Source organism: Hyperolius riggenbachi, chromosome 7 (assembly GCF_040937935.1).
Source record: "Hyperolius riggenbachi isolate aHypRig1 chromosome 7, aHypRig1.pri, whole genome shotgun sequence".
Taxonomy (NCBI): Eukaryota; Metazoa; Chordata; class Amphibia; order Anura; family Hyperoliidae; genus Hyperolius; species Hyperolius riggenbachi.
The window spans coordinates 212,010,103-212,037,866 of NC_090652.1; the positions used below are offsets into that span (position 1 = coordinate 212,010,103).

General features: G+C 44.0%; 2 protein-coding genes across 2 annotated transcripts in view; one reads left to right on the forward strand and one right to left on the reverse strand.

The window, feature by feature from the left end:
- Positions 1–27,764, forward strand: part of LOC137524806 (aldehyde oxidase-like) — a 339,511-nt gene that overhangs the window by 22,321 nt on the left and 289,426 nt on the right. The window contains exon 2 of the mRNA XM_068245128.1: positions 3,122–3,206. The gene's annotated coding sequence lies outside the window, so the exon portion shown is untranslated. The remainder of the gene's footprint in view (positions 1–3,121; positions 3,207–27,764) is intronic.
- LOC137526139 (gastrula zinc finger protein XlCGF17.1-like) lies at positions 456–27,674 on the reverse strand. Its single transcript, XM_068247360.1, has 4 exons — positions 27,581–27,674; positions 1,194–1,335; positions 678–960; positions 456–551 (listed from the first exon to the last, which is right to left on the reverse strand). The coding sequence occupies exons 1-4, from the start codon at positions 27,672–27,674 to the stop codon at positions 456–458; spliced, it is 615 nt and encodes a 204-aa protein (XP_068103461.1).

Consider the following 27,764-nt stretch of genomic DNA (forward strand, 5'->3'; position numbering starts at 1 on the left):
GGCGCTTTGAGTCCGCCAGGAGAAAAGCTTGGTATAAATGTTGTTTTGTCACCTCTGTATTCCTTTAAGGCTTTCAGCTATACGTAGTATTGCTAAGAAATGTCTGTCAATACTGTCGCTGTCCTTGCTGCCTGCCTGCACCTATCACACCCTAGCGGCACCCACAGCACACTGATGTCATGCAGGAGAGATCTCACACTGGTGAGATCATGTGCTTAGTGTGGGAAATGTTTTGCACAGAAATCAGAGCGTGTTTCAAATGGCAGCTTTCACAATGGAAATATGCCCTTTTCATGTTCTGAGTGTGGGAAATGTGTTGGGCTTAAATCGCTGCTTGTCAGACATGAGAGCTCTCACATGAATAGGGCTTCTCACCAGTGTGTGACCTCTCATGTGTGACGAGAACTTAATTCTGTGCAAAACATTTTCCACCCTGACCACATCAATACGGCTTCTCACCAGTGTTGAGACCTCTCATGTCTGACGAGCAGTGATTTACGCACAACACATTTCCCACACTCAGAACATACAAAGGGCTTAGAGTGTGAAAACTGCCATGTAAAACAAGCTCTGATTACTGTGCAAAATGTTTCACACACTCAGCACATGAAAAGAGCCTCTCACCAGTGTGAGATCTTTCATGTGTGACTGATTGTAATTTCTGTGCAAAACATTACCCCCACCCAGCACATGAATACAGTGTGAGATCTCTCAGGCCTGACAAAAAATGATTTATGAACAAAATATTTCCCACACTCAGCACATGAATAGAGCTTCTCAACAGTGTGAGATCTTTCATGTCTGACAAGCTGTGATTTCTGTTCAAAACAGTTCCCACAGTCACCACAAGAATACAGCTTCTCACCAGTGTGAGACCTCTCATGTCTAACAAGCAGTGATTTACCCCCAACACATTTCCCACACTCAAAACATACATAGGGCTTAGTTCGAGTGTTAAAGCTGCCATGTAAAACAAGCTCTGATTACTGTGCAAAACATTTTTCACACTCAACACATGCAAATGGCTTCTCACCAGTCATGTGAGAAGACAAGTTGTGATTTCTGTGCAAAGCATTTCCCCCACCCTGAACAAAATTAGGGAATTTCCACAGTGTGAGATATCTCAGGTCTGACAAGAACTGAATTTTGAACAAAGCATTTCCCACACTCAGCACATGAATAGAGCGTCTCACCAGTGTGAGATCTTCCATGTCAGACAAGCTGATTTCTGTACAAAACATTTCCTACACTCAGCACATGAATGCTGTTTCTTACCAGTGTGAGTTCTCTCATGATTGACAAGGTTTCCTTTATTGTCAAAATATTTCCTACACTCTAAACATTTTCACAAAGGCTTAAAATGAAATAAAAACACAACCATGGAAAAGTACTTAATGAACCATTAATACTTTACCTTACTTCGGAAATAATCCAGCGCCAGATCCGCTCGATACCCAAAGATCGACTGAGAACGCCACACGCCTCAATCTCCACCCCAACGACCAGCGCCACATGTCGATCCCATTCAGAGTATTAGACTTACTATACTAAGTACAGAAAGCTTCAGAGCAATGATATTCTAAATTTTGCGGCACAATGTCGTTTTGCTGACTTTAAAAACCTTTTATTCTTTGAAGTATTTAAAATAGATTTTCTCAAAAATTACAAGGTCTTTTTGAAAAATGTTTTCCTCTTGTTCCCACAGTTCTTCTTAACATACTGTGCAAATTGGGTGATCCTAGCATGAACGTGGGCTTTGCTATTAACTGCAGCAAAATCTTGAACCTAGCCTGATTTATGAATGACACCACCTCCTCTGTCCTAATCCCATCTACTTCCTCACAAGCCTGACAGCCCCTACAAGGAAAGAACCCCTTTTGGCTTCAAGGGGGTAGGGGCTGTCAGGCTTGTGAGGAAGCGAATGGGATTAGGACAGAGGAGGTGGTGTCCTTCACAAATCCAGGCTAGGTTCAAGATTTTGCAAAATATCACTTGTAATACTGGAGGGGTGGTCTATCTGCTGTGGTGTAACTGTGGGAAACAGTATGTGGGGAGGACCACTAGAGCAGTGCTTTTCAACCTAAGGTATTTGTGGTACCTTATCTATGGCCAGGTGGTACGCTCTGGGGAGATGAAAAGGAAGTGTCTGCTGGTTGTAGGGAGATCAAAGGGAAAAGTGATTTAGGGCAAATCCAGTGCCTGTTGAAATCAGGTTTGTTTTTGTATAAGACAATGTGAAGTACTAGCCTGGCTGATAAAAGTGCAATTACAGAGCAATTAGAGGAGGGGCAAGCTGGTAAATATATACACTGCATGATGCAGAGCAGAGCTTGCCTTGAGGGTCTATGGGAAAACATTTGTCTGGTCTCTCCTCTTTGTTATAATGACTGCATGTGCGGATAAGGTGTTAAACAGTTTGAAAATGTTTTTGACAGTCCCTAGACTCCAGAAGGGGTGCTGGTAGCTTGTGTGAGAGACTTCCTGGGACAGAAGTCATATTACCGGCAACTAGTCTCTGTGTAATGTTGAACTGGAATACACATAACCTCTCTGCTCCATGTCAGGCTATTCTCAGTCTCTCCACTCCTCTCTCTGGGCTAGTGCAATACCAAAATGACAATAGCAATCACTAGCAATCTGCGAGTGCGTTTTCTGTCCACGTGGTCTATATCCTTAAATGCCCATGTGGAATGGCCTACGTTGGCAAAACGACAGGTCCTTTCAAAAAACGGTTTCAGCGACACAGGAGTGACATACGAACGATGTATAGGGCAGTTGAGAAAGGAGATACCCCAGATTCCACCAAGCCTGTTGCTCTACACTTTCTTGAACAAAAACACCAGGTTCATTCCCTAAGGGGAATGGTTATCGAGTGGGTTCAGGCACCTAGACGTGGGGGGGACAGTAAACGACTATTGTTGCAGAGGGAGGCATATTGGATTTATACTTTGAACACAGTAGCCCCCGCAGGGTTAAATACCTATAATGGTTTGGCCTGTTTTCTACCTGTGAGATGATTCACTGTTTTTGAATACTGAAGGTAGTGATTGCATATTATATGCAATGATGTATATTATGTATATATATGTAATTATATTTATACTGTTTTTCTATTCCTTAGGTTCTACCTTCTTCTTGGGCTTTAGGGGGTCTTTATCTGTTCCTCACGGTGCTTTCATCTTTTGGTCTGTCTACACTAGGGGTATGTAAGTAATCAGCTGTCCTTGACCCATCCTCACTATGGCTTAAGTATTCTCTCATTTTCTGTTCTTGTGCTGTGTTACAAAGAAAACAATTCACAGGCTGTCTCTGGGGGTTACACCTCTTATTCCTAGGTCAGCATCAAGATTAGGATTATGTGTTTTAGACCTATAAATATGTTGGTACCATGAGGAGGTAAATTTGAGTACCTGTTGTTAGGTACTCAGTGCCTGTCTCTGATCATATAACCTGGTTGTGTGCAGTGGCATGCTGGATTTACATGGGCGCATATGGTGCTCTGGGTTGCCGTGTGACCCGGTTATCTGTGCGCACTTGGTACGCGGACCCGGGGACCTATGCTCATCTCTGCATGCAGAGGAGTGTTTACATGGAGGGGAAGAATCTCCCTTTGAGCGTGAGGAGCGTATGGGGAAAGCGGTAGGCTGGTTGCTGGGCAACCGTCATGTGACCATGGGAGGCGTGGCGGCTTTTTCGCCTAGCCAACTACGGAACACCCCATGCGTCTATGCGCCAATCAGAGCGCAATAGCAGCGAGAGGAACGGAGGGGGATGACGCAGCGCCCGGTGAGTGACTCTCACGGACGTCTGTCACATTCCCCCTCACGGTGCACCTCGGGAGAGGCGGGACTTCCGCCCAGGCATGCCACAGCAACAATTAGGGCAACGAACGACCTGGGGACAGGGATGGTGACTATGCCTCACAGGTACTGTGTACATGGTGAACAGTTTTACAATGATGTACCATGTGTGTAACCAGCAACAATGAGATTATGGTTTGCCGTCACAATGTAATGTGTTTACATATGTTAATTATGATATGTTTGAATTTTGGAGGTGGAGTCAAGTACCGGTCTGAGTGCTTATTAGGTTGCACTGTCAGTTTGCACATTGTTACCATTCTGTATTGCTTTACCTTGACAAAGGGGACCCCACGGGGCCCTGAAACGAGTCGTTGGATTTATGGAGTGGATATGTGTCACGATTGGTTGAATAAACCTTGATCTTGGATCGATTGAGTGTGCGGACCTTCACGATTTTTTAGACTCCAGAAGGGGTGCTGGTAGCTTGTGTGAGAGACTTCCTGGGACAGAAGTCATATTACCGGCAACTAGTCTCTGTGTAATGTTGAACTGGAATACACATAACCTCTCTGCTCCATGTCAGGCTATTCTCAGTCTCTCCACTCCTCTCTCTGGGCTAGTGCAATACCAAAATGACAATAGCAATCACTAGCAATCTGCGAGTGCGTTTTCTGTCAAGCAATTTTTAGAGCGATTTGTGAATGAATCGCTCCCCCCAAAAAATGCTACATGCAGCGTGTTTAGGATATTGGAAAAATCACAACGCTGCTGTGTGCGGACACCCTTATAGAGTAACATTAGCCAAGCGCTTTTCAAATCGTCGATTTGAAAAATGCTCAGAAACACTCGGTGTGCACCAGCCCTCCTTCACCCACCTTTGTTTCCCTCTTCCCCAGTGCTGGGTGTCTGTGTCTTCTTGTCATACAGGAAAGCTAAATAAAAGTGCAATCCTGGTGAGGCAAATATTTTCTTCCCTCTCAGCTTTTCTCCCCTCTCTCCTCACTGTTCCTCCACATAAGTAATAGTACACTGCTGGTGAGTTTGGAGCAGGGTGAGCCGAATGACAGCTCTCCGTGCTGCCGCTAAACTACCCGGTGGCGTTAAATACTATTCCCCCTCCGACTCGTCGCAACTCGGGGGGAGATGTAATTCAAGATCGATCACCGGAGTCCCAAATTACCTTACACACCCGCGCAGCATATTATTGCTGCTATGGAGCTCCTAGTTTCTAACCAACTGCTTCGCCTTCTCTCTCCTCTCTCCAGTCTTATTAGTTATCGGAACTAAAGCTGGCCATACATGCATCAATTGTTACTGACAAATTCTTTCACTACGATTGAATCATAATGGCTTTTCCACCTGTCAGTACTGAGTATGTATGTGGCCTGTAGGGTTTTATAATATAGTGAAGTTATCTGACTGAGGTAGATGGTGGTCTGGTAAAAGGGGAGGGGGATATCAGAGATGGGAGAGGGACATATTTAAGGGATTAGTAGAAATGGTGGTGAAGGGAAGGACATAAGTGTGTCACACTGTCCTTCGAGTGTTCTTGTTTTTTTCCGCATGGGTGCCCCATGTGACATCTGGCATATACAAAGTGAGGTGCATGTGTGATGTCATTTGGGCTGGGGCTGCCATGATAAAAGGGCCTCAAGTTTGTGTTTTCCCCCCAGGCCTAAAGGTCCCAGTCCTCCCCTGGGGGAGGGAGATGAAAAAGAAAAAAAGTGTCTGGGAAGGGGCTGCAGGAAGATAAGGAGAAGTGAGGTAGAGCAATAGGAGGAGAGCAGGGAAGTCACCAGGAGTGTTCCTTCCTTTCTCTGGCTAGCCTATTGCCATATCATGCATCAGGAGGGGCTTGTTCATGAGTGCCCCGACATCGTGGAAGGCTGCAAGGTAATGGAGAACAATTTCTATATTTGGGCATGTTAGTATATTTGGAAAATTTTACAAAACACATAATTATATTCCCAGTTGGACCAGATTCCAAGGCAAATCCAAAAAGCAACCATGATCAGTGTTCCACCATGTTTATACAAACAATTCTTATTCTGTGACCTAGTTCTAGATCAGGGCTTTAGAATCTACAGTGTAGTCAGTGCACTGCGGTATGAAGTTGCAGGGCAGATGCACTGTGAAAAGATATGTAAATAGGGGTGTACAGGATCTTCTCAAAAAATTAGCATATTGTGATAAAGTTCATTATTTTCTGTAATGTACTGAGAAACATTAGACTTTCATATATTTTAGATTCAAATACACACAACTGAAGTAGTTCAAGCCTTTTATTGTTTTAATATTGATGATTTTGGCATACAGCTCATGAAAACCCAAAATTCCTATCTCAAAAAATTAGCATATTTCATCCGACCAAAACAAAAAAAGTCAACCTTCAAATAATTATGTTCAGTTATGCACTCAATACTTGGTTGGGAATCCTTTTGCAGAAATGACTGCTTCAATGCGGCGTGGCATGGAGGCAATCAGCCTGTGGCACTGCTCAGGTGTTATGGAGGCCCAGGATGCTACGATAGCGGCCTTAAAGTGAACCTAAAGGCAAAAAAAAAAATGATGAACTCACCTGGGGCTTCCCTCAGCCCCTTGCAGCCGATCGGTGCCCTCGTAGCTCCGGCCCGATGCCTCTGGACCCGCCGGCGACGACTTCCGGTTTCGCCGTCACCGGCCGACAGGCATGGGAACGCGAGTGATTGTTCGCGTTCCCAGCCTGTATATCACCCCCTATGCTGCTATTGCGGCCTCCTGGCCGCAATAGCAGCATAGGGGGTGATATACAGGCTGGGAACGCGGAGAATCACTCACGTTCCCATGCCTGTCGGCCGGTGACGGCCAAACCGGAAGTGTTCGCCGGTGGGTGCAGAGGCATATGAGGGGGGCTGCGAGGGCACCGATCGGCTGCAGGGGGCTGAGGGAAGCCCCAGGTGAGTTCATCTAATTTTTTTTTTTTTACTTTAGGTTATCTTTAAGCTCATCCAGAGTGTTGTGTCTTACATCTCTCAACTTTCTCTTCACAATATCCCACATATTCTCTATGGGGTTCAGGTCAGGAGAGTTGGCAGGCCAATTGAGCACAGTAATACCATGGTCAGTAAACCATTTACCAGTGGTTTTGGCACTGTGAGTAGGTGCTAGGTCGTGCTGAAAAATGAAACCTTCATCTCCATAAAGCTTTTCAGCAGATGGAAGCACGAATCCACTTTTGAACCAAAAACAGCGGCAGGAGCGCCTGACCGGGGCTACAGAGAAGCAGCACTAGACTGTTGCTCAGTGGTCCAAAGTACTTTCTCGAATGAAAGCAACTTTTACATGTCCTTCGGAAATCAAGGTGCCAGAGTCTGGAGGAAGACTGGGGAGAGGGAAATGCCAAAATGCCTGAAGTCCAGTGTCAAGTACCCACAGTCAGTGATGGTCTGGGGTGCCATGTCAGCTGCTGGTGTTGGTCCACTGTGTTTTATCAAGGGCAGGGTCAATGCAGCTAGCTATCAGATTTTGGAGCACTTCATGCTTCCATCTGCTGAAAAGCTGTATGGAGATGAAGATTTCATTTTTCAGCACCACCTGGCACCTGCTCACAGTGCCAAAACCACTGGTAAATGGTTTACTGACCATGGTATTACTGTGCTCAATTGGCCTGCCGACTCTTCTGACCTGAACCCCATAGAGAATCTGTGGGATATTGTGAAGAGAAAGTTGAGAGACGCAAGACCCAACACTCTGGATGCGCTTAAAGCCGCTATCGAAGCATCCTGGGCCTCCATAACACCTGAGCAGTGCCACAGGCTGATTGCCTCCATGCCACGCCGCATTGAAGCAGTCATTTCTGCAAAAGGATTCCCAACCAAGTATTGAGTGCATAACTGAACATAATTATTTGAAGGCAGGTGGAAGATGGCTTGCTCTGGTGGTGTGAGCCCTGAAGTGAGTTGTTTGCACCTGTCTGGAGTGTTGTGTGTGAGCCAGCCCTGAGCTCTAAAGCTTGGGGTGACCCATGCTTCACTCCTTTTTCATGTGGTGCCCCCAAGTTAATGCGCATGTAGCAGAACGCAATGGACGTTAAGGTAAGTGCCTGTTTTTTAATATTGGGAGGTTGGAGCGGACGGCTCCCCCCGGCGCTGGCCACGCTTGGGGGGGGGGGGGGTCGCCTGCGCCACCCATCCTCCCCCTCCGGGGTGTTGCTGGGGTTCCCAGGCGGTGAGAGTGCCTGGGACCCCGTGGTCCCCCGGTTGTATGGGGGCATTGGGAAGCCTCCCCGTGGCGCTCCTGGATAGTGCTAATGTGGCATGAACTAATTCCCGCAGGGCGACCGCTTTGCGTTATTAGTTTTTTGACCCTGCATAGTTTGGCGTGCGAAAGCAAATGCATATTTGCATGAGCATTGCCTCATGAATAGCCAATTGAGCCAGACTTGCAGAGCCAGACTTGCTAGGGTTAAAACTTGGTGTTAGAGCACGCATACATTTTCCTCAGGTAAGCATAATTATTTGAAGGTTGACTTTTTTTGTTTTGAAAACACTTTTCTTTTATTGGTCGGATGAAATATGCTAATTTTTTGAGATAGGAATTTTGGGTTTTCATGAGCTGTGTGCCAAAATCATCAATATTAAATCAATAAAAGGCTTGAACTACTTCAGTAGTCCCCCACTTGGGTGGGGGAAGCCTCCGGATCCTAATGAGGCTTCCCACGCCGTCCTGCGTCCCTCGGGGGTCTCGCTGCAGCCCTCCGTACAGCTGTGACGTAATATTTACCTTCCTGGCTCCTGCGCAGGCGCTCTGACGGCTGTCGGCTCCGAAGTAGGCGGAAATAACCGATCGCCGTCGGGTCCGCTCTACTGCGCCGGCGCAAGTCTCCGGCGCCTGCGCAGTAGAGCGGACCCGACGGAGATCGGGTATTTCCGTCTATTTCCGAGCCGAAAGCAGCCACAGCGCCCCCGCTGGAGCCAGCAAAGGTAAATATTGAAATTACAGTCGGGCATGTCGCCGGCTGTTCAGAGGGCTGCAGCGAGACCCCCGTGGGACGCAGGACGGCGTGGGAAGCCTCATTAGGATCCGGAGGCTTCCCCCACCCGAGGTGAGTACCCCCCAGGGGATCTTTTTAAAGTTACAGAGTCTCTTTAAGTGTAATATTGGTTAACACTGTATGTATCACTAATTATTGGCCAGTGCTGAGTAATATGTTGATGCTTCATAAATACAATAAATAATACTAATAAGTGTACATACTTTATAATTTTTTTCACTTATTGAGTTGTTGACACCTTGCGAAATCACTGGTGGTACTTGAAGATTTCCATGCGATAAAAGAGGTACAATTTTTGAAAAGATTGAAAAGCCCTGCACTAGCGCACTAAAGAAAAGGATACAGGAACATATCAGAAATATAAAGAAAGGGTTTGGTGGGCATAGTATATCAGAACATTGTAGGGCGCACCATGAATGTGATCCACGGGGATTACATTCTTGTGGGCTTGAAAAGGTCACTTATGGATGGAGGGGGTGCCATAGGGTTAGGCAAATATCCAAAAGAGAGACCCGTTGGATATATAGCATGGGATGCCTCCAACCGGGAGGACATAACATAGATCTGGATTTAAACTGTTTCATTGCTGACAACTAAAAGATGTGGATAGCTGATGATGTTTGGGGAGGATGATAGGTGGAACTGGTAGGGTGATTATCTATGGTTTAAAAGTCCTGACTATTTTTTATGGTGGGGTGTGGGGTAGGGTGATTACCTATGGTTTATAAGACCTGATTATTGGTTATGAAATGACAGTGAGAATGGATCTTGAATTACATGGTCAAGAATAAGTAATTAACATTTATGTGACAAGGTATATACCTCAGTACTAAATAGAAGGGAAAGATCTGGGTCAGTATGCTTACGCTTCATTTTATTTGAGATTTTATTTGTGGTTTAATATTTTATGTTTGTATTAAAGTATTGTTTTACTGTAAATGGAATCTCCCTCTCTGCTATGCTGGGACTCTGCATTCCTCCCTATGGTGCAATGGTGCAATACAACCCAGGACAGGGTTGGGGAATTTGCCACCTATGAGAGGGTAATTGGTAATGAATCCAGGCCATGACTGCAGAACTGCTTACATGTCTTTCATCTCAGAAGAACCTTAGTAAATGAGGGTTTATGTTTTCATTCAATAATCTGACCACCATAGTCACCTTGTGCTCAACAGAAGAGCAGCTGTTATCTTTAGTATTATTAGTGGGTCTCTATATCCAGTAATGCTGCTTGGCATTATATTGCTGGTTTATGTACCCCTGGAGGTTGTGAACGTATTTTTTTAGGGGAGTGATGTGGGAGGAGACCGTTGTTCCTGGAGTAAATCCACACAGACACGGGAAGAACAAACAAATGCTTTCAGTTAGTGCTTTCCAAATATTCCTAATTACCTTTAATTACTTAAAAATAAATATTCAGGCTGTTTTTTTATATGATTTATCAGTGATTATTTAATACCCAGACTCACAAAAACAGACTCGGGGCCTGGATAGGGTACTGGTTGCCGTGACCAAGTTTTGAATCCTGGCTCAATCCAGAATGTAAACCAGTAAGGAATCTTTGGGCAAGGCTCCCTAATGACCCTGATTGTCTGTAGAGCAACCTAAGTGGCTGCAGCCCAGAAGCGCTTTGAGTCCGCCAGGAAAAAATGCGTGATATAAATGTTCAGTGTCTTGTCAAATGTTCTGTGTCTCTTTCCACTAGCCACAAATCTCAGCCTTTTTCGCACATGATTTTGGATGCAGAATCGCAGCCCATTGAAATCAATAGACTGCATCTGAATCTCAATAGTATACAAAAAGAGAAAAGAGTACCCCCATAAGCAGCACCAGACTAATAATGTTCAAAACAGTATAAATCTTTATTATTTTCAAAAACCATCAAAAATTCATAAAATCAATTAAAAACGTCACAACATGTGACCACCAAGGTCTCTCGACCACATAATATATCACATATAACAATAATGTAATAATACAACATCTGGCGTCTGGATGTTATAAAACTATATAAACAACTTACGAAACCACCTAATTGATTAAATTTGTGTTTGGAGTTAATTGATTAAGTAGTGCACATCCACATAAATATAGAAAAAAGAATGGGCCAAAAATTGTGGTCCCGATAGGAAAAAAAGATATAGGAATAGGTACTATGGATAAATGTGTGTGCACACACAATCCATGATTAATAAGGTGCATAATAAAGTACATAGTATAATAGTAAATGACCTATAAGGGTAATAAATACAGTGCTGAGCGCAAAGCAATGAAAAGTGAAATGGCTGGAGCTTACGCAGCAATAACAACGAACCAACAAACCAAACGACCAGAGGGGGGAAGAGAGACGCCAGGAAGACAGCCTTAGTGCACCTCGCGGGCTCAACTCGCTTCAGAAGAGGCTGAAGTACAAAGAGGTAGGCTGCACTTATAACCCAAAGACGCCGGAAAACCGGAAATGATGCGCCGCAGAAACCGGAAGTGACGCAGCCGCGTCATCAGTCAAGCGGCGTCTGGTAACCATAGGAACCCGACGCTACTGACTGTCCGTAATAGAGCCATATTAGAAGAAAACTGCGGGCAAAGGGGCAGGCAGATCATCAATGGAATTTGAAAAGAACAATAATAATCATTATAAGAGAAAAAAATATATATTATAATAGAAATAAATAGAAAATGAAAATTTAAAGAAATGGAGATGACTATCAAATATATAATATAGAGTCTCGACACTGCTGCCATTTAGCGGTGGAAATACAAATTACACAACTGCAATTTATAAAAATACATCAATTAAAGCCATTGCTGAAACAGAATGACAGCAATGAAAACACATATAAGAGAACCAGGATCCATGCTCTTTCAAATAGAGTAATCATCACTCTTCCAGAGTCACGCTTGTATAATAAAAATTGGTCACTAAAAGAAGAAACAAATGAAAAAGAAAAAATTAGTCAAAAAACCCCAAAATTATTAAATAATTAATTGATTAGTTCCAATTCTTGCAAACATACATAACAACTAACTAAAAACCACATCATCTCCATAAAATATTGCGCCAAATGTGCACTGTTCATCACATACATGCATACTTTAGCATACTTTAGCACTTTAGTATGCATGTATGTGATGAACAGTGCACATTTGGTGCAATATTTTATGGAGATGTGGTTTTTGAAAATAATAAAGATTTATACTGTTTTGAACATTATTAGTCTGGTGCTGCTTATGGGGGTACTCTTTTCTCTTTTTGTACACTATTGAAGTGCTTGTCCCCTCCTTAGTACATTCTAATTTTGGTATTATCATTCTTTAATATTTGCATGGTGCTGGTTCCAATTTTTATGAGTAAACCATGCATCTGAATCTCATGCGGGGGAAAAAAATGATGCACATTCGGATACCTATAGCCCTGCATGGCACAGCTAAGCGTATTGTCTGCAGACTCGTAAAAGTATTTTGCCTGACCTGCCTGATTCAAATGTCATTTCCTTTTATGTGCTGCTGCAGAGACTGATGCTGTGGAAGCCTGAATGAGAGATCTCTGCAGCATAATGCAAGCATTCAGAGTGGTTACCTCATTACAGTTCACTGTGCGGTCAGTGGTAATTGTTGCAGCATGGGGCATATGCTTTGAGACTTTAGCGAATACTTGTGACAGTTGGACTGCTTCTGATTTCTCTGCTGCAGTCCGCAGTATTCATCTGGACAATGTTAGGTCTATTCAGGGCAGACCAGAGATTGCGCCGTGTCTTGTGATAGGCAGAGAAGGAGCCAATTACACTACGCTGCCCACTTCAGGGTCCCCCACATCATGTAATGCAGAGTAACCAGAGGCGTGAGTGGCAGGAATTGTGTCAGAATAGGAAAGAACAGCTGAAGAGTTTGCAATCAGCTCTAACATGCTGCTTCTGCAGTGAAGACATTTAGCAGCTTTTGTGAGAGGAAACATACCTGATACTAAGCACATTGATAAGTATGCTGAAAACTGCAACAGATTACGGCTTGCATTTCCCCACTGTCCTATCCCATTTACACTTGCCTGCGTTGCTTTGTGCTTTGCTACCGCAAGGGGCTGCAAAAGTAATGTATGTCTATGGAGACTTGCCCACTTGTTGCATTTTGTCTGCAGTGTGTCACAAGTATCCGATCTGACACAAGGGCTGCAGTACTTTACAGCAAGCACCACATATAACGCACAGAGTTTGCTATAATGCAAATCTATGGGGTAGCTTGCTATAATCCAAGTCTATGGGGGACGCAAGTAGTTAAAACGAATCCCAGTCACATACTTCCTGCCCAGCATGGAGTATGTCACTGATGGGAGGTGGCGCTTTGTATGTGACCCTGCCGGCGCACTCTGCCACAGGGTCATATGATTGACATTTTTTGCATTGCGATTCGGCAGGAGCATTGTACTGCAATGCAAAAAAATAGGCGTAAAACCGGCCTCAAGGTAATATGTCTTTTTATTACAGAACAAGAAAGGTCGGCACTTGAGCTATGATTAAGTACTAGACGTTCAAGACATGTCAGCTGTGAGACTCATGTGGACTTCTGGATATGTCCAGCAATAAAGCAACCTTATCGGACAAGTGCGGACCTTTCTCGTTCTACTGTGGTTTGTGTGGGCTTGCTGACCCGGTTGAGCACTGTCCTAAAGCTGTGTGAGTTGCAGCGGTATTCACTCTACTTGCACATGTCCTTTTAGTAGCATAATGCACAGAGGAGTGAACCTCCAGGGAAAAGTCTAAAGGACCCAGTGTTCATGAGAACTAGGCACCAGTTCAGCACCATGGAGAGGACCTGCTCTGTCAGAGATGTATTTACAATAATTATGTTTAGACTACAGCATAAGCTAAGGCATCTTGATTGCCTGCAATTGCCAGTATTCATTCACAAGTGACGTCTGTTGCTAGTAAATAATGAATTCTATTTGTCTGCTCCACAGAAGAGTTGGACCTCAGGTACATTTTTTTTTTTTTTTTAGTTTAATGATGTTATTCAGAGGTAAAGATTAACATGTACATATTGACTAGACTTCCCCACATCACAATTTAAATATTGTTAAGAAATTGAGAGAGGATCATGGGACTTTAACATTTGCGATTACCAATATCCCCCAGCAGGAGGCGATCTGACGTCCGTGGTGGTGGGAGGGGTAATTGTCAGCTCGCATAATGTAGCTCCGCCCCATTGCACACATCACATGCTTTGATCCGCATATGGTGACTTTGTTCCAAGCTAGATCCGGTAAGCCCAAATGCACTCACGTCATAAAATAATTACGTGATGCAATGGAGGTGGTTGAGGCCAGCTGTAGTGCTACCTGGTGGCAGCCATTTTTCCGTTGCTGGAAAAGGCCTAGGCTGGGCACAGTCTGACACAGGATTAAAAAAAGGGTTAAAGGGGGAAACAATTACTGTTAGGTCCATTGCCAACAACACACGTGCGCATAGCTCCTTCACTGATATTTGGTTTCCTGCTTTTTTAAAAATCAAACAATGTATATCACTGAGGAAGTGCCACACACAATTTTCCAGCAATAAATGTCCACAATGCAAAAGACAGCTCCCCCTTGGGAGAGTATAGAGCCAACAGCCTGTTTCTATGAGCTTTGGGCCAGCTTGCACCAGGATGCCACTCATGAATCCAGGACAGAGATAGTCACCACCACACTAGTAGTCCAGCACTCATCATCCTCTAAGACCCTCAGTCAGGTCAATAGACACCTCGGGGGCATTATCTGGTCTTCCCCCACCTCCCTAGCAACAGCTGGTTCCTCTCTGTGCTTCTTGACAGATCTGTACTTTTGCCTCTTCACAATGTCTGCATTCCGCCAACCTCAAATTAAAAGCCTTGCATAGTGTAAAACCGTTTAAAAATAAACAACCATTACACTCACATGCTAATGGATGATAAAATCGCTCAGAGTAATTGTTCCACTGGCTCGCCTCCGTTTGTGGGCGACTGGTGGGCTCCTCATAGTGTTTTCTACACCCCCGGTCTCTCTGTGGTTATCAGGTACCACGTGCACAGCTGGCGTACACTCACTCTCCGTCACCGACAGGCTGTCATTCCTGCTGGCCCGCAGCATCTGATCCCCAGGATGCCAGGTATGTGCTGCACCAGCCACACATGAAGTCCTGCTTCCTCTCTGACTACAGAGGCACCTCATGTGATCCGGCAGCACGTAACAGGTCACGTGAAGCACCACTGTAGCCATGGATACAGGACGCCGGACAGGTGGATGGAGGTCCCATTGCTGGAACGCTGAGAGCAGGTAAGTTAATTAGTGCTGCCCATCCAGGGAGGGGGAGTGCCTCTAATTGTTGTTTTACGTTGCTCCATGGAAGACATGCCCACTCTGCCCAGGGGGTAATTGGAGAAAGCAGGGGATCCTAGAAACCTGTCCAATATTCATTAAAAAGAAAAATTCATGAAGACGAATACAGTTGTAATTGTGCTACTTTTCTAACCTTTCAGGAGATCTTGCTATGGTGTGATATGCCGCGGGTAAGGATTGCAGCCTCCTGCTACCTAATATCAGAGGTCTTCTGAAGAAATCCAGGTCATATTTGCAGGCTCACATACTGTATTGTCCTTCATGTTCCCCAGCCTGGCAGAAGTTAGCTAATTCAGTCCATTGTGGATATTGTCCTAGCAATAATGGATTACGGTAATCACTAGTTTCCTTTAAATCCAGGCTACTTACAGCCTATAGACAACCTTCAGGTATTACTAATACATTTGTTAACTGTGGATGTAATGGTATTAACAATAGAGTTGCAGGCTGAGGGGGGGTGGGGGAATCAACCACATTAGTTACGCTAATGCCTGTTGCAGTGTAATATTAAGCTGCCCGCTCTGTGTATTATGTGGATAAACAATGTTGGAAAATTAATAAAACATGTTTTTAAAAAAAAAACAATAGAGTTGCAAAAATGTTCCTTTCTTGCAATATAGACTACTAGAATTCCAGAAGTCTGCAACAGAAAAAATAAAAATAACCTGACAAGTCAATAAATAGTAAGGCGTTAGCTCTAAGAGACGCCACTTTGGGAAAAAACAGCCTTTGAGCGGCACATGTAAAACTTCTGGTATTTTGGTACTTAAAGTGGACCCAAACTAAAAATACAAGATTTCAGAAATAAAATCTATTTTCTAAATTGTAATGATAAATAGCAGCTTTTTTTCAGCTGCATGATGACAAATATAAAATATTTAACATTTATTGGAGGAACCCTTCCCTTCCTTTCATATTGCCGGGATTTTTCCAGCAAACTGGTGGAGGAGAAAAAAACAAAAACAAAACACAGGCTGCTACTGATGATGTCACAGGGGAGGAGATCTCAGCTTGTGTGAGATTTCACATAGACGACGCCCCTGTGAGGGAGGGTAGCGGATGACAAACACACCCATGATCTAAAACCTCGTACTAAGCTCAGAAGTAATGGCTGCCACCTGTATAACCCTAGTTATGAAAGAGAAGGGTGAAAAACATGCACTGAAATGCTCATAGGCTTGAAGGAGTGTTTATTTATCTTTGTATGTGTCAGAGTGGTACAACTAAATGGTTGTCGGTTTGGAACGGGTCTGGTAGAAGCCAGTGGATTTCCTCTGTGCAAGTATTCTTGACACGGACAGTATAATGCCAACCGTGACAAGCAGGCCTTGTGCTATTTTTAAAGCTTTCTTCAGTGTTTGATTGTTCTTTAATGATAGTAATCATATACAGTGGTTTGCAAAAGTATTTGGCCCCCTGGAAGTTTTCCACATTTTGTCATATTAGTATTACTGCCACAAACATGAATCAATTTTATTGGAATTCCACGTGAAAGACCAATACAAAATGGTGTACATGTGAGAAGTGAAACGAAAATCATACATGATTCCGAACATTTTAAAAAAAAAAAATAACTGCAAAGTGGTGTGTGTGTAATTATTCGGCCCCCTGAGTCAATACTTTGTAGAACCACCTTTGCAATTACAGCTGCCAGTCTTTTAGGGTATGTCTCTACCAGCTTTGCACATCCAGAGACTGAAATCCTTGCCCAATCTTCTTTGCAAAACAGCTCCAGCTCAGTCAGATTAGATGGACAGCATTTGTGAACAGCAGTTTTCAGATCTTGCCACAGATTCTCGATTGGATTTAGATCTGGACTTTGGGCCATTCTAACACATAGATATGTTTTGTTTTAAACTATCCCATTGTTGCACTGGCTTTATGTTTAGGGTCGTTGTCCTGCTGGAAGGTGAACCTCCGCCCCAGTCTCAAGTCTTTTGCAGACACCAAGAGGTTTTCTTCCAAGATTGTCCTGTGTTTGGCTCCATCCATCTTCACATCAACTCTGATCAGAGATTTCCTGTCCCTGCTGAAGAGAAGCACCCCCACAGCTTGTTACTGCCACCACCATATTTGACAGTGGGGATGAGTGGGTTCAGAGTGATGTGCAGTGTTAGTTTTCCGCCACAAATAGCGTTTTGCATTTTAGCCAAAAGGTTCCATTTTGGTCTCAACTGACCAGAGCACCTTCTTCCACATGTTTGCTGTGTCCCCCACATGGCTTGTGGCAAACTGCAAACGGGACTTCTTATGCTTTTCTGTTAACAATGGCTTTCTTCTTGCCACTCTTCCAAAAAGGCCAACTTTGTGCAGTGCACGACTAATAGTTGTCTTATGGACAGATTCCCTCACCTGAGCTGTAGATTTCTGCAGCTCGTCCAGAGTCACCATGGGCCTCTTGACTGCATTTTTGATCAGCGCTCTCCTTGTTCAGCCTGTGAGTTTAGGTGGATGGCCTTGTCTTGCAGGGCTGTGGAGTCGGTCCAAAAATCCACCGACTCCGACTCCTCAGTTTAAGATTCCACCGACTCCGACTCCTCGACTCCGACTCCTCTAATTTGCATATTACAATTTTGTTGATTAAAAGTATGTAACATGAAATTCGTCTCTTAACTGCCAACGCTTAGGAATTTTAAGACAACTGAAGTGAGAAAGATATGTAGACTACTATATTTATTCCCTTTAGACTAAAACTAGTCCTTGGTAAGAGTACTTGTAAAAGGTACAAACCGGAACAAAGAACATCTATCAGGCCCTAGGCAATGTAAGTGTGGGTACATGTAAGAGTGATGTACAGGTACTCTGCAGGGGAATGAGGAGATTGTAAACAGACAACACCTTTGTGTTCAATGTGCACAGCATTCTCAGTGGATTCCCTGCAGCTCTGTGGGGAGTGCATATGTAGAGTATAGTACTACTGTGTAACAAAGTAAACCTGAGACAGATGAAATTAAAGTTTTATACATACCTGGGGCTTCCTCCAGCCGCCTTCAGGATAATCAGTCCCTCGTTGTCCTCCTCCACCACCTGGATCTTCTGCTGAGTCCAGGTACTTGAGCCAGTCGGGCGTAGTGCGCATGCACACACTCCGCCGCCAGGAGCATACTACACCTGTGCAGCACTATTGCGCAGGTGCAGAATGTTCCTGGCTGTGGGAGCGGCATGCGGCCGGACAGCGCTGACTGGCTGAATTACCAGGACTCATAGCAGAAGATCCGGGTGGTGGAGGACAGTGAGGGACTGATTAGCCTGAAGGGGGCTGGAGGAAGCCCCAAATATGTATAAAACTTTGCTTTTCATCCATCTCAGTTACCCTTTAATTTGTAGTCACCAAACCAAATTTTAACATATCAAATTATTTGATTTCATCAGCAAAGGGAGTGCATACATTTGCATAAATCAGCATCAATGCAGAATTATTTCCATCTCATTGACCATCTCTATTAGTGACACAGCTACACATCAGGCTTTATTCTTACAGCATAGATGTTATTTAGTATATATAAGAGATTCCTGTGTACACATCATATATACAGTCACAATCAGATATGTATATCTGACCTTAAAAATACGGGGACTGCTTTATTGAAGCAGCACAAGTAACTAATTTTGATTGGTTTATTTCATTTTTGTGGACTAAGCACAGCTATTACTGTATATATACTGTATATATACATTATTTTTAATGACTATTATCTGAGAAGTAGAACATTTTATCATATTTTCTATTTTAATTACAGTTACAAATTCATTAGGAGTCGGAGTCGGTGCATTATTTCCCGACTCCGACTCCACGACTCCGACTCCACAGCCCTGTTGTCTTGGTAGGTTTACAGTTGTGCCATACTCCTTCCATTTCTGAATGATCGCTTGAACAGTGCTCCGTGGGATGTTCAAGGCTTTGGAAATCTTTTTGTAGCCTAAGCCTGCTTTAAATTTTTCTATAACTTGATCCCTGACCTGTCTTGTGTGTTCTTTGGACTTCATGGTGTTGTTGATCCCAATATTCTCTTAGACAACCTCGGAGGCGTCACAGAGCAGCTCTATTTGTACTGACATTAGATTACACACAGGTACACTCTCTTTAGTCATTAGCAATCATCAGGCAATGTCTATGGGCAACTGACTGCACTCAGACCAAAGGGGGCTGAATAATTACGCACACCCCACTTTACAGTTATTTATTTGTAAAAAATGTTTGGAATCATGTATGAATTTCGTTCCACTTTTTATAACCCTAACACACAATTACTCGATGAGCAAGTTTGTGAGCTTTGCGGTCTTTGGCATCAATAATTTGCATGGTAAGTGGTGGCCTGGATTTCAAGTGCCATTGCTGCACTATTTGTATTTGCCGTCTTCTGAGCAATCTTTCATTGTTTATGGGTGCAGCAGGTTGTATATCCATTTACTTGTATATCCATCTACTTGTCTATGGACATTGTGTAATGTCCAACTAGAGTTGGGCGAACAGTTCGGGTGTGTTAGCCGAACTGCAGCCGAACTGTTCGGCTGCCCAAGCTGTCCTTTATCTGTGGCTCTTACTACTTCCGGGTCGCAATGACCCGGAGTAGTACGTCTGCGCTGGCCCGGCGGAGCGCGTCCTAGATCGCGCTCCCGTTGCCGGGCACTCTCTGCGCATGTGTGTGACGTCATGAGTGACGTCACACACATGCGCAGAGAGTGCCCGGCAACGGGAGCGCGATCTAGGACGCGCTCCGCCGGGCCAGCGCAGACGTACTACTCCGGGTCATTGCGACCCTGAAGTAGTAAGAGCCACAGATAAATGACAGCTTGGGCAGCCGAACAGTTCGGCTGCAGTTCGGCTAACACACCCGAACTGTTCGCCCAACTCTATGTCCAACCATTGAGGCGCTAACTCTAAGGCCCTGTGCACACCAAAACCGCTAGCAGATCAGCAATATGCTAGCGGTTTTGGGAGCTGATTTCAGAGCGATTCTAGGTATGTTTAGAGAGGTTTTCTAAACATACCTAGCGGTTTTGGGTGCGTTTTTGTGTAGCAGATTACACATATTGTTACAATAAAAGCTGTTACTGAACAGCTTCTGTAACAAAAACGCCTGGCAAACCGCTCTGAAGTAGCGTTTTTCATAGCGGTTTGCGTTTTTTCCTATACTTTACATTGATGAAATGCTTCTGCAAACCGCAAACGTGCAGCAGGAGGCACGTTTGCGGCTGGGCAAAAACCTCAAACCGCCGGTGTGCACCATCCCATTGCAATACATTAGCCAAGCGTTTTTACAGGCGGATGCGGCCGGCGGATCGCTCCAATACCGCTCGGTGTGCACTGGGCCTTACTCACAATTACTCAGTGACCTAGTTTGTGAGCTTTGCAGTCTTCAGCATTAATAATTTGCATTGAAATGAAACAAATCTGATTGGCTGTGGCTCTACCCCCTTTTCTGAATTTGAACCCCAGTCACCCAGTGACCAACTGTACCAGGTTTGAGGCTTGTGCCATTAACAGTGCAAGAATGGCAGCAATTAAATATTCCCCTTGAAAATCAATAGGTGAATCTTGATTGGCTTTTGTAGGCTCCACCCACTTTCTTAAATATTAATCCCGGTCACCCAGTGACCAACTGTGCAAAGTTTGAGAACCCTACCATTAACAGTGTATGGAATGGCTGCAGTTTACATTTTACCAGTGAAACTTATATTTGTCTCTGCCCACTTTTTGGTTATGGGGATAAAAAGTATCCTATATGTTACTCCAGGTAATGTACTATGTGTGTGCCAAATTTCATTCAACTTTCAAATTTCGTTCAGCCACTGTTGCGTGATTGAACATCCAAATATCCAAACTTTTGCATTTATAATATTAGTGAGCTTGATGACTTTCAGATCCAGAAAAATAGCATCCCAATGCAGCGCTGATGGAAAGTCACAGCACATTTGCAATGCAACATGTACAGTGCAGCATACAGTCCGTAGACTAATATTGGCACAACATCTAGAACTACACATGCAGTGTGTGATCCGGACGGATCATCCCCAAGGCAATTCTAGGCAATGGCCTAGGGCCTGAATACAGACTAGGGGCCTTGTGGATGTTAGCTCCCAACAAACCTTACCAAAAAGGCCAGGTGACCATCAACGATAGGCAGAAAAACTGCTATCTTTTCTATGGCTCCATTTGATCTTAATCCATTCCTGATCCCGACAGACAGCATGTGGTTCCCGAGAGGCCATTTAAATCGGTGGTTAGTTGTGCAATGCAGGCTTTGCTGCATGCAGCTTAATACGCACGACTCTGATAAGTATGCTCCATGAGCGGCCATTTAACCACTTCACCTTCAAGGATTTTTCCCCTTAAAAACTAGAGCAAGTTTCACTTGTCAGCACTTCTTCCATTCATTCGCCTATAACTTTATTGCTACTCATCACAACAAAATGATCTATACCTTGGTTTTTTTTGCCACCAATTAGGTTTTCTTTGGGGATACTTTTTGCTAAGAAATATTTTATTTTAAATGTGTTTTAACAGAAAAATAAGATTTTTTTTTTTGAAAAAATGCATTATTTCTCAGGTTTCGGCCATTATAGTTTTAAAATAATACCTGCTACTGTGATTAAAACCCACACATTTTATTTGCCCATTTGTCCCGGTTATTGCAATGTTTAACATTTTTCTCTAGTACAATGCATGGCGACAATATTTTATCTGAAAATAAAGGTGCATTTTTTTCAGTTTTACGTCCATCCCTAATTACAAACCCATAATTTATAAAGTAACAGTAATAAACCCTCTTACATACATATTAAAGTTCAGTCCCTAAGGTAAATTTGTATGTATTTTTTAATTGTACATTTTTTTAAAAAAAAAATTTTTACAATTTTTTTTTTGGGGGGGGGGGGGGGGTGTAAATATTTGGGAGTGTGGGAGGTAAGGGGTTCATTTAAAATGTTAAAATAGGTCTTTTTATTTAAAAAAATGATTTTAGATATAATTTTACTTTTTGGCCACAAGATGTCCTTGCGCAAAACTTCCCTGTGCGTAGTATTAGTACGCAAAGAGGAAGCCATGTGGAGAAGTGAAACTATAGGGTTTTGTGAGTGAAGGCGCCGGGACATGGGGACTTAGATCAGTGAATGGGAACCATGTTCCCATTCATTGATCTCCCGGCTAGCGATCGGCGGTGGTAATGAGCGCAGGGGGGATGGGGGGAGCGAGAGGGCATGACGGGGAGTTCCACCACTTGGGGCAAGTCGGGGCATGCGCATTGCGACTGCGCACGCTCCCCTGTCATGCTCCCATTGGTGGGAATGTTGTGCATCTGCACGCAGAACGCTCCCAGCCACAGGAACGTGACGGGGCATGCGCAGCAATTCCCAACTGGCGAAATTTACGGGAGTCCTTACAGAGGATCCAGGTGGCGGAGGACGGCGGCGAGAGATGGATCAGGCTGAAGGGGGCTGGTTGAAGCCCCAGGTATACAGTATATGAATTTTTTCTTGCAGGTCATCTCAGGTACATTTTAGTAAACCGTCCTAAACATGATTCAGTTGCAGGTGAAACTGACTTCAAGCAGATAAATGATTGCCCTGTGTCGCTCACAGTGTAACCACTAAATGGTCTGTCAAGTTAACACCTTTGATGGACATACAAATTCTAAATTCAAGTAATCAGCTTGAATAGGCTAATAGGCATATTGGTGGATAATTTATAATGCTTTTGCCAAGCGTACTTCAACGTCACGGATCACTTATCTGCTGATTGCTTTACCACCTCTAGATCAGTTTTTTGCCTTTTATATAAAAACATCACCATGCCCTTCACAACCCCCATAACCATTTGCCCCCCATGCTTAGATAGTTTTTCATGGCCGAAGCATTCACATATAGTGCAACAAAAGGGAGGTGCCACAAAGTCCTCTACAGCAGGTATAGGTCCACGGCTTCTCTTGAGACCTTTGTCCCACGTAAATGTGTTTTTGTACTTGTAATTCACCTGCAGATCAGACTCGTTGCTGGTGGCTGGAGTCATTGGTTCATAAACTTTAGTGAGATTATTTCACCCTGACATCTGAAGTCATTGAGATTTCCACCTACGTTCCCTTCTCTTGTAAAAAAAATAGAATGCCCTTTTGGGCCAAATCTGTAATACAACTGAAGTAGCCCCAGCCATAAGCAGGAGATAACTGCCTCCTACCACGGGACGTGGTATTGTCAGAACGGTTCAGCCCATGCGAGTCTCTGCTATCTGAAAAATACTAGCTCACATGGGGCATGCTTTGCAAGAGGCTGGCAGAAATAACCCCTCCCACTTGCAAGGAACCCTTGTCTTTATCAAGGACAGAGGGTTCATCCCCCTTTGGAGCCCAAGAGAAAGTATTCGCACACTTATGGCAATAAACCACAGGAGGTGATTTATGATCTAATCTGGAAGAATCGCTACTGCTGCTTCTAGTGCTGCCTTCAATATAATGCTGCTCCAGTGCTTCCTTCATTAGAGCATGCCCTCACCATTGCTCCTACCATTAAAATGTCTTATTTCCTCCCGCACAGCATCAGGTCTGGCATGCTAAATAGTGCATTATATGTTTGTAATCACTTTCTGTCCCTATCCCAGACTGTGTTTTCCTAGCCATATGTAAAGCGATCAACGTTCGGAGTTAAGGTATGTACACACATTAGATAAAGTCAGCTGAAATGGGTGCTTCGGCCGAGGATCATTCACCATTCTAGTGTGTGTACATCGTAGGCCCAACACACGCTGAAGAAACCAACATGTTGGATCCTAAATGGCGCCTGACGCTCAAGCATGACCTATCACAATATTATTTTCATTCCCCCGCCCCCCACCCCTGCCGCTCCATCATTATTCCTCTACCTCCATCCATAGCTACAAAATGCATTGCTAGGCTGAAAGCTACATTATTGGTTTTTGCTTCCTGACCCCTGATGGGAGAAGATCATTGCATGTGTGTACTTAGGATCATGTGTTGCAACAGTCACATGACCATTGCTTCATCGTGAGCCTGAAAAATGACACAAGCATATGATGTGGGGAAAGAATGGTTTGGGGTAGGTCATTGTAACTATGCAGCACATTCCTCAGCATGCCAGTCTCTGCACTGGGAGGAGGCAGTGGGCACTATAGTAAGGGAACTGAACAGGGGGACCAACAATGACACTGCAAAGCCTGAGGAGTTAGCCAAAACGTTCCCCCAGCACCCCTGGAGTCAAGTCATGGTGTCTCAGGGTACCATGACAACCACTTTGGTAACCACTAGATTAGTTCTTGAATTCAGATGCAAGTAAGAAAAACAGTTGCTGTGACCAAGACAACCATGTCACCCTATAAATAGGAGACACCGAGAGCCCAATATAGTGTAGTATGTATTGGAAACCGGGGATAAATGTAAGTGTGAGATGAATATACTCACAAGCGTGGGTTACCTCTTAGGCAACCACTGTAGATGCAGGTGAGGAGATTAGACCTGTCCTCACTCAGGATTAAGATGTCGCTCTCTGTAGATCAGGAAAGTAGGGGTAGGTCACCCCTCCACCAGGGGTGGACACAGTATTATCGTAAGAGAACAGAGGCGCCAGCAGGATAAAAGGTAATTAAAATTTTAAAATTTGCTGGGAGGCAGTGGTGGACTTACCTCCGGAAAGCAGACTCAAAATACTGTCTGAATTAAACAAATAAATTTATTATTGGTACCCCAAAAGTTGCAACGCGTTTTGCAGGCACAGCCCGCTTCATCAGGCAATAAGGTAGGGGACAAACCTTATTGCCTGATGAAGCGGGCTGTGCCTGCGAAACGCGTTGCATCTTTTGGGGTACCAATAATACATTTATTTGTTTAATTCAGACAGTATTTTGAGTCTGCTTTCCGGAGGTAAGTCCACCACTGCCTCCCAGCAAATTTTAAAATTTGTATTACCTTTTATCCTGCTGGCGCCTCTGTTCTCTTACGATAAGCATGTCACCCTGTCTGCCAAAGTGACTCCAAAACCATGTTTTTAGCATTTTGCCTTCTATTGTTTCAGTCATGCCTGGACAGACATTGGCATTTGTGGGCAGCAGTGGATGCGGCCAAAGTACCAGTGTCCAGCTTCTCGAGAGGTTTTCTGATCCAAACAAGGGCAAAGTGGTTAAATATTCTTTATTTTAGGAAATAGTTAAGATTTTTAGATTTTTTTTAAATAGTTGCATATGAAATGCCAATGATAATACAATATCATAGTAGGTATCAACGTACATAGTTCATTGGCATGCATAAAACAGGTTGTCTCTAGTAGAATTGTATTAAAACTATATCGACATCGGAACAGTCACAGTGACATATATGAACTATCTGTAAAAATGGTCACCACTGAGTTTCAAAATGTCAGAAAGCCAGATTTTATATATTAATAATGGTTCTACAATAATAAAACCCTAGTGGTGAAGGTTATCTTTATACATAGCTTCAAAAGAAAGGTGTCTTAACCAAACACTCCTGAGGTGAATTTATCTGCCCTCCAGTATTTTCCCAAAATGTTCTGATTCCTGGAAAGCATCCCAATACCTCCAGGTCTTATGGAAAGCCTCTGTTTTATGTAACGTCGTGTGAGGTATATCTTCCATTGACCAGTTATGGTAGAGCTCATTTACCAATTCTGGGGAACTTGGAGCTAAATGGTCCCTCCATTTACGTACTAGTACACATCTGGCAACACTAAGGATATGGCGTACCACAGACTTTTTATATGCTTTCATAGGTCACTCATTATGTTGTGACAGGTGGAATTCTGGGAGAAATGGTGTGTCTCTAGCTGTCTGCTTTGTGAGTCTTTCTATTTTCCCCAGTATTCCTGTAATAAGGGGCAGGACCACAATATAGCCAATAAGTAGCCTATGTCCATTTTACATCTCCAGCATTTGTCCTCCGTAGTGGGGGAGGATACAGTGCAGTTTTAAAGTGGTGTGACACCACTGGGAAAGGATCTTATATTTCATCTCTTGTATTCCAGTCCACAAAGACTACTTATTAGCATATATGCACATTATACCTCTGGTAATTCCATTTTTTAAGTTAGAACAAAGTTACCAAGTTGCAGTAAATCAGATTTCTGCAGAATTCTAATTTCTGATCGAAAATACGAAAATTTCAATTCCGTGGAATCCCAATGAGCATAGACTTTGATACATTTTGTATTGGCTACTGCGTAGGTGCTCCATACCTATAGTTTGTTTACGCGTTGGCTAACATGTTACAGTGGGAGGACATTGTAACACAGGTGGAGAGCGATTGTGCGCTAACCGCAGGGAGCAGAGGAGTACAGCCCCGTAGCGTGCGAGGACCCCTGGAATCCTCTTGGTGTCTTCCATGGTCCCACTGGCGTCTCCAGTAATCCAGCAACTTCAGCTAAATTTGTGCATACGTACACCTGTCACGTCTTCACGCTGGTCGATGTAAGCTTCCTGCACATGCACTGTTCTCTAAAGACGCAAAGGCCGGATGCACGCCAGGTCAAAATCGGGACCACGGAAGGGACCAAGAAGATGCCGTGGGACCTTGCGGGCTACTGGAGCTGGAAGGAGCCCAGTAAGTCCAGATTTTCAATTCATGCCTCTGCTCAGGGTCCCTTTATGATTCCAGGTTTTTTTCCTCATCACAAGAACTTGTCTTCCGAATGTAACCAGTTCTGGACCAGCGGGGTTGAAATCTGCTTGTGGCTGCTCGGCTCTGACAGGGCGTAGATTTCAAACATCGCCGCTGCGCAGTCCTGCCGCTCACGCCAATGTGACCTTGCTGCAATTCTCTCGCCCTGCCGTCTATATGACGTAAGAGCTCTGTGAGCAGGTCAGGAGCCGCTTTCATTCGCTCCTGATCGCGTTGTGATTACTGTGAGTCCATCCTGTTGGCTTACATTGATTGACAGGGTCAGGAGCCAATGAAAGCGGCTCCTGACCAGTGCACAGCGCTTTACTGTCATAGAGATGACAGAGAAAGGGAACTGCGACGATGGGAGAACTGCGTGACCGGCAGGAGCGACAGGTCTGTGCGATGAATTGTCGGTAAACGCTGTTTTGCAGTTCCAGCAGTTTCTCGTCCTTAAGGGGGCAGAGACTGCTGGTACGGAAGTAGTTAAACAAAAGTGGTAGACCAACTTTGAGAACAATACCCAGGTCTGCTTCTCACTCATTACTGAGTTGAATGAGACTGAGCTTGAGACAGTAGAGACTGAAATTAACAAGATTACAGCAGGATTGAGTGGGTTTATTGATGATCCCCTGTATACAAAGAGGAACAAATCTTTGGAGGCACACATTAAGAAATATTACGAAGACCTTATTGTTTCTCGTAATAGAAAAATGAAAAGTCATATATTGGCATATGAAACTGGTACATATTACAGGTGGGTTCTAGACCCTATACACACCTGAGGGGATGTTCCCCAAAACAAGGTCCCAAACCAGTTCAGACACGGGAGGAATCTGATACCGCCTTAGATAGTGGCAGCTCTGCCGCGTCATCTTCGAGCGGCAATTCAATTAGACTAAGAAGAAATCTTGTTATCCAATCAGTTTTAATATCTCTAGATATTCATCCAAGCAGAAAAATCC

Bases quoted from the DNA above. Each gene is read 5' to 3' on its own strand.
- LOC137526139 (XM_068247360.1), bottom strand. From the start codon at position 27,674: ATGACGCGGCAGAGCTGCCACTATCTAAGGCGGTATCAGATTCCTCCC. The intron at 961-1,193 runs GTGAGACGCTCT...TTTACATGGCAG, and splicing joins ACATGGAAGATCTCACACTG to CTTTAACACTCGAACTAAGC. The intron at 552-677 runs GTAATGTTTTGC...TTTACATGGCAG, and splicing joins TATTCATGTGCTGGGTGGGG to TTTTCACACTCTAAGCCCTT.